General features: G+C 41.0%; 1 protein-coding gene across 2 annotated transcripts in view; it reads left to right on the top strand.

Moving 5' to 3' along the window:
• The first annotated feature begins 5,447 nt into the window (after positions 1-5,447).
• The window catches only part of LOC108600797 (protein trachealess), a 28,374-nt gene continuing 25,848 nt past the window's right edge, over positions 5,448-7,973 (top strand). For both annotated transcript variants that reach the window (XM_017988572.1, XM_017988573.1), the window contains exon 1: positions 5,448-5,737. In XM_017988572.1, coding sequence (XP_017844061.1) covers positions 5,448-5,737 — 290 coding nt within the window. The remainder of the gene's footprint in view (positions 5,738-7,973) is intronic.

The following is a 7,973-nucleotide window of genomic DNA, read 5'->3' as shown; positions in this document are numbered from 1 at the left end:
GACTGTTTCCAACTATATTGACTGGTTCCTATATTGATAGGAAATACGTTAATATGCGATTATCTAAATTCAATTCAAGTTCAGTTTTTTAATTTCACATTTATTTATTGAACCGTCTCAGAACCGGGCGTACCACCATAACCCATGAGCACCTGCTAAAAGGCAAACCCACACCCAGTTGCTCCAAATGCGGAGAAGAAGTATCAACGCAACACACTTTAGATACCTGCCCACAACTTAGCAACTCGAGGATCCAGCATTTTAGCCAGATCCAACCCACCTCGCTTCTCACCTCCCATAATAACGTTAAATTATTAATTAAATTTTTAGACTATAATAACATACTAAGTAGCATCTAGTTAACTGTCGAGTCGATGACCTTAGTAACTAGCACCCACCACTTTTAGTTGTTACATTAGTTTGTATAATAATTAATCTTGTAAATAAATAATCTTGCTTTAATTCAGCTGACATTAGCCTCAATGCATTTTACAAATTGTACAAAGTGCAGACCTAAGATTTAAGACCCAATATTTTGATTCTAGTTTTTGGTTATTGGTCCCACTGTGCTAGAATTCAGGCACACACTGGGAGATGACAGCATTGCGTGCATGCAAATCGAAGGCGGCCACAAAGATTGAACGCCAATTAGGATGAATGTTTGGCTTTGGCGCACGCCGCTCTGCATTTAGCCATCGACAATGGCCCGACCAGACTGCATGACGCCGCATGCCGCCTCAATGAGGCAACAAAGTGAGAGCGAGAGAGAGCGAACTGTTGTTTAAGAACTTGCTGGCTGCCTGTCTTGAGCGCGCCTTAGTTAATTGCTAAAAACTGTTCACACGTTCCACGAGCGCGACTTTTGCATACAACAAACAGCTGAAGGCCTCAAGCCCAGAGCCTCCAGCCCGGAGACTGTGCGTTGACCAGAGCGCTGCTGATTGGGGCTTGCCTTGTGGTCGGTCAACTTGCTTTTCATGCTGGTCACGTACTCATCAGCGCAAGAGACTTTGGGAGCAGGAAATCAATATCAAGGTGCCGCATCATCAAACTCCTGTTAGGAGTTTCCGCCTGCAGAGAATCCTGCAAAGTCAGTTGGCAAGATTAAAGTCGCGGCTGCGTTTTTTGGAAAGTTATTTTTTGATTTGAAATTAAGCATGTATGGAACGTCACTCACCCAGTTATGCAAATTCAAATGAAACGTAAAAAATCCACACTCATAAATATCGACAATTCTACGAACTGCCAGTCGGAGTCACCAGTTTCAATCTCGAGGCCCCCGGCGGGACCGTCAGGTGTGCGCTTTAAATGCACAACAGCAACTACCAAAAAATTGTAGGCCCAACTGTTCGACTGTTCGACTCTGGACTTGGAACTACTGAGTACTTAGCCATTGCTATTTAATATGTTGAGCACGTTGGGCTGGCAATCCAACGGTTAGGTCGTTAAAGCCGCGACGACGACTCTCGGAGTTATTTGTTTGTTTTGTCGACTTTTGTTTTTTCCATTTTGAATTTTCATTCGACTTTCAGCGAATCAATCAAGTGGCAACAACACCCAGCGAAGGTCTCCACCACACATTGTGATCCCAAAGATAAAGCTGTCAAGCGACAGGTGCATAAATCAAGTGCGCGCATAGTTTTCTTAAAGTTTACAAATTAGCCAGCGAAATTTCATTAAACTTTAGAGAAAATCAATAGACAGCCAAGCGAGTCAGCAAGCCAAGTTAACAGTTTGTCAGGAAAAGCCCGTGCGCCGTCCATGGAAAACTGTAATCCTGCTGCTGCTGCGAAAGCTCTTGGCTGTCCAGTAGTTGCCACATCCGTATGCTCATCACGTGCCACAAGATGCTGAACAAAACTTGCCAGCAAATAACCCAATGCCAACTTTGCTGCATCTTCTCCAGCTCAATATTTAAAGTTTGTCGGAGACTCTCGTATTAGTTCACAGATTTGTTTGTAACAATAAAACGGGAAGTACGAGCTTTAACTTTACCTACATATACTAATTTAATTACAGCTGCCGAAATAAATAAATTTCTAAACTGAAAATGTAAAAATTCTTAATTATAAACAACAGACAGCAAAAGTATATAATTTTAGTTTTTAAATGCACAATGAGCAAACAAAGACACTAATGCTGAAAAACTAATAATCACTAAATTGCAAGAAACTAATGAAAATATGTAATATAAATTTATACGCTATATGCAATGTTTTCAAAATTGGTTTAACTATTTAAATTCATTTTTTAGAATTTTTCAAGAAAGCCAAACTAGAAAGATTACTATGATAAACAGTCAATAAATGACAAGCAAATAAATGGAAACATATATGTTAAGTTAAAATGTAAATATGCAAATATGTAAATAAGTAGGATAAGTCACCCAACACTAGGTAAATCCTCACATTCCTAGCCGAAAGCCCCATTAGCTAAGGCTGCTTCCCCTGAAGCTTAAGTTTTAACTTTAAGCCAACAGTTATATAAATAAATAAATAAAAATGATTGAAAAAATTAAAATTTAAATATAGAAAAACAAGTAATATTAAAATTAAAAATAAATATATCAAGATATAAATCATAAAATTCAAATTAAAAACTATCTTTCAGTTTTAATTTATGTAATATAATAACTAAAAAATAATTATACCTTTAAATTTGTTTATTTTTTTCACTATAAGGGTAAACCCTTCATAAAAATATATCTTAGCATTCATTTCTTACAGGTTTGATTTTTTGTAAGCTCGTAACTCTATTTTGCGCTCATCTACGTCTTTATCTATATATACGTCAGCATTAATACACCGATATATATGTATGCATATAGCTTAAGCTTTGTTTTTCATATTACAAAACTCTAGCAATCAAATATTTGTTTAATTTAATTACATTAGTTGGCATATACTAGTGCAACTAAATTTATAATATTGCGCCCTTTAGTTTTCCTTCATATATTTTATTGAATTCATTTTGTCTCACGTGCAGCTAAGTGCAGTTAGATATAATATAACATATAATATTCATTCAGCGGCACTCTCGTCGTCTCAGAAGTCGCACAATGAAAGGTCAGCAACGATTTGGATGCTTGGGGGCAAGGCCTCATTTTGTGCTCTGTGGCACAGCAGGAGCGATGGCAACGGCAGCGGCAACAGCAGCACGCTCCAAGTACATTTGCCATGTTTAGAATTAAGACTTTAGCGTTTAGTGAACCGAACCCAAGCCAAGCCGAGCCGAGCGCACTGGCCAACGGACTGAGCAGCAATTCCAAATGCAAGCAAGCAGCGCAGTCGCGTCGCAGTCAACGTAGCAATCGCATTTTGAGCCGCAGGCCAAATCATGTTACTCACGTTCCAAACGAGCTTTTGTCAACTTGTCTAAATGATTTTTGCACACTGTAAACAAGCCTAGACAGACAGACAGACAGACAGACAGACAGACGGGCGGACGAATGGAGCAACAACAAAAACATTTAGTATTGATGTTGACCCTGCACGATTGCGATTCAGAAGTTTCGACTTCGACTTTGTCTGTTTCTGTGTGTGTGTGCACAGGATTCTGGAGCTCGTTGGCCAAGTCGTGTGCGATTGCCGTGCCAAGTAGCCCAAGAGAGCCCAGAGCCAGAGCCAGCTGCTGTATGCGCAGGCAGACTCGAGGCTAAGACGCAAACGTTCCCCGTGGGAGTCTTTTGTTGTTCTTGTTGTTGTTGTTGCTGTGATCTGCGATTTTCGTTCGTTCGCTGATATTGTCGTGTAATCACGAATTTATTTTTATTGAAAATCACTTGACAGGTGGCGCCTTATTTAACTAAGTTGTCAGCAACGAGCAACGAGAGTCGGATTAGACTTTGGAGTTGCTAACTTTGCATGTCGATTGTATTGTTTATGAATTTAAATGAATTTTTTTATGCTGGCGACTGCAAAGCGATGGGAATTTCAAATAATAGATGCGACATTAAATTCAATAAATAAATGTGTGTTGTTTGTTTTAATTAAATGCATTAATTCATATCTCCAATGAGCTTTTAAACTGCAATTTAGTAACAATTCCCAGCAAACCAAACAGAGCTGAGAACTGAGAAAAAAGAGCAGCAACCGCAATCGGGCAAATGAGTCCCCAGTAGGCATCCTTATCGCCTTGCGTATGACGCAGAGCGTAGCACACAACTCAATGCTGCAACATCTCGAAAATCTCCAGAGGATGCTGCCTGCGCCTGTACAGGCTGCTGCTACCTGAAGCAGCCCAAGGACAGGTCGAGCCGCAGGAAGGGGCAAAGTGAGTGAAAAGCTGCGAACGCGATTAAGCTGCTGTGGCTGCTGCTCAGTTGTTGTTGCTGTTGTTGTTGTTGCTGTTGTTTGTATTGCCATAAACATGTGGCAAGTGTTGTTTTTGTTGCTGCTCTGAGGCAAGTTGCTGTGGCTGGGAGAGTGTCTGCCGATTTGTGCAACACTTTGCTTGGCAAAAAGGCAGCAAAAGCGCAAAAACAATAAACAAAGCCAAAAAGACAAAGCGCCTGTGCTCAAGTTGGATGCTGGGATGATGATGATGATGTTGTTGTTGTTGTTGTTTTTGCTTTTGTTGCTGTTGCTGCGCTGCGGGTCGGGCCTGGCTCGATTGCTCTCCGAGGCTGTTTGTGCTCACTCTGGGGGCTTTGACGAAAACCTGCTCCACCACCATTTGCAGTGCAGCAGCAACAACAACAACAACAGCAACAGCAGCAGCAACCAGAGCTTGACTCGTTTTGCCGATGCAACAACGCAGCGCAGCAGCCGACGCCGGCAGAGCAGCAGCTGATGTTGACGACGACGATGATGATGATGATGATGGCAGCCAACCAAGCGAGCTGGCTGGCAAGCGAGGTCCAAGCACAAACCAAGCGACCATGTTTCCTGATGCGAGGCGATAGTTTATCGCCAATTTTCGTGCCGTGCAGAGGTGAACGCGGACCAAAAGCGAATTGTGTGCGAATTGCTGGCAAAACCCACAAAGAGCCGAACAAAGAGTCGAACGAGTCCACACGCCAGGACGAAACGCAGCCTGCTGCAGCTTGGAGCTCGTTCTACTGCAGACTGCTCTGCTCTGTGTCAACTGTGTGAACCGTCGGCTCGCGAAATTTTTGCTGCACGTTGCGAATTTTACAGTTTTTTTCGTTTTTGATGTGCGCGCGGCGCGAATTCGCCGTCGGTTCGTTTTTGTCGTTTCGATTCGCGTCCTTGCGGCCCCCTAGATTGCCATTTGGCTCGGCCATGCGCGTTAACGGTAAATAATGGCCGCCATCTTGGCCAGTGCCAGTGTGTGCAACATCAAAATCAAAGATAAATAGCAAAAATAGAGAGAGAGAGAGCGAGTGAGAGAGAGATATATAAAGCTCTTGCATATATATACAGATATATATATATATATAGATATAGATATAGATATAGTGTGATATAGTGAGTGCCGAGTTTAGCATGGAGCACCATAGCAGCGGGTTCGTCGCCTCCCCCTGGGCCGCTGTGCTGGGTCATCATCATACGATGGCATCGGACGCCGGATTTGTCGCTGCAGCGGCTGCGGCGCATGTCCAGAACGTGGCCGCCGCTCATCACACACATCCCATGCACCATGGTCATCATCACCATCCGCACTCGCATACCCATTCCCATTCCCATCATCATCACTCGGCGCATCATCATTTGACTGCCGCCAGCGGTGGCATGCCCATGGATTTGCATGTGCCACAAGGATTTCCCTACTATAGGTAAATAACGAGCGTTGCACATGCAACACACACACACACACACACAGGTGCATTTGATTAGCTCGTGCTGTAGTTTGTCGCCTGTGCTGAACTTTTCAGTGGGCGTTGCCGTATTCAAATTGTTCTGCCATTGGCGCTGCATGAGCTGCTCGCTCACCTGCCACCGCTCGTTGCAAATAGCAAAATATGCCACTTAAACACTTTTACATAATGGAGCAATGCGTGCTCCGGAGACCACAGCCGGGGCATGCGTCGAGCTATTCCAGTGTTTTGCCCCCAAACCACAGCCAGACAAACGAGCGTAAATTGCAAATGGATTGGCTTATAATTGATGAATTTGAAAGGGATGCAGCACCTAAGCAGACAAAAACCCTTTAGGGTGCAGGGTGCAAAAAATTACTTAATTTTAATAAAGCTAAAATACCAAGAAGCTAAATTTAGTCAGCATGACAAGTAGACACAACGATTTGAATGAGTAACATGCATTGCTGTCAGAAAAAAATTAGTTTTGCATTTAAATTAAATATTTGACAATATTTGATATTTTATGCAGCTCAAATTAGAAATGAATTTAAATTTAATATAATAAATTATTATACTTCATTTATTTTATAAATAGCAACAGCAACTCAAATAAAATTTAAATTTAATATAATCAAATATTATATTTATATTATTATATGTAATATTTTCGAAACTGCAAAAGCTTGAACCAAGGATTGATTATAGAATTTTGGTTTCTTAACCATAGATTTTGTTTGATGTCATACCACAGCTATGTGTACCTTTTAATTTCGACATTAGTAAAACATCAGAAAGCAATCAGTTTTAAACATTCTACGATATATATAATATATATAAACTATATAGAATCAGCTGTAAATATCGCTTTGAAATATAGAGCAGCTGTATGATCTGTTTTGTTTAAGTTTCAAAATACTTATTTAAGACTTAATACATCGCTCTAGAATGATCAGATCAAACGTTACTATAATATCCTAATTTATATATTAATTAAATGCTTAATTTAAGTTTCATCTAATGACATTAAGCAAGCTTTTGCTATTAACAATAGCAATTAACTGGCCTAATGGAATTAGTAGTAGCGTAGCCCAAGAAAATGTTTTATTTTCTGTAATGATCTTCCGCTGAGTGAATCATTTTTTGATTGCCAATTTTGGCAGAAAGGGGGTTTTAAGCTGATATCAGCTTTGATTAACTAGCTCTGGCTATTGACCATTTAAAGCTTTCAAACTGAGTTAGTCAGCTTTAATTAAATTTAAGCTTCCATATTTAATTTTACGTTAATTTCATTGGACTAGAGTTAACTAGACAATCTCATTTCATTTGGCAGCGTAACTACCAATTTAATGCACCCACAAAAATAATCCACCACAAATTAAATCAGTCCAAAAACAAAAAAAGCAATTTGTAGTGAGCCGTAATAAGCCAAAAAAAAGCTAAAGCTGAAATTTGAGCAATGTGATTTAATTTGAAAATTACAAAAAATAATTTCGACAAGAGCCGAACTGCGAGTTAGGCGATTGAAAAAGGGGCTGGCCAGAGGCCGTTACAGGTCCGTTACAGAGGTGCCAACATCGATGAAACTCATAATTAAACTAATTGAATTTACGTGACAATAACACTTTCGACCGAAAAGTGCAACAAAGTCGTCGAGTCGAATGGAAAGGAGCAGCTGGTGGGGAGGTGGAGATTGTCACGAGATGATAAGTTGAACTTCTCGACACGAGACTCTCTCTCTTTTGAAGTCGGACTCTGGAGTCTGTCTGAAGCTGCATCAACTTCAACCTCTGGGTAATGCATGGTTATTTTCAATATCGAAAAATGAAATCGGCATCAAAGAACCTTTTGCCGCCCTAGACGAAGCAGCAGCAGCAGAAGAAGAAGAAGCAACAGAAGAGTGGAGAATCGCATTAAAGACATTCCCACAACAATATGGCGATGGCGATGTAATTCATGAACTGTGATTGGTGGCGCGTCCATTAGCGTCAGGGCCAGGACCGTAACAAAGCTGCTGGAGCTACCAGGCGTCCAAAAGAGTGAGAGAGAAGAAGAAGCGAGAGGGAGAACGCTGGACAGTTAGTCAGTCGGAGAGTCTCAGCGTCGGACTCACACACAATCAGCGTCTATCAGCATTTTTCAATTATATCGAAATAGCGTTATCCGTGGCCGGATCGCGTCAGAACGCATAATTACTATAATCACCTGAGTTATT

This window comes from Drosophila busckii, chromosome 3L, assembly GCF_011750605.1.
Source record: "Drosophila busckii strain San Diego stock center, stock number 13000-0081.31 chromosome 3L, ASM1175060v1, whole genome shotgun sequence".
Lineage (NCBI taxonomy): Eukaryota > Metazoa > Arthropoda > Insecta > Diptera > Drosophilidae > Drosophila > Drosophila busckii.
The sequence above is the reverse complement of the archived record's forward strand: the minus strand, read 5'-3'. Positions and strand labels throughout refer to the sequence as shown.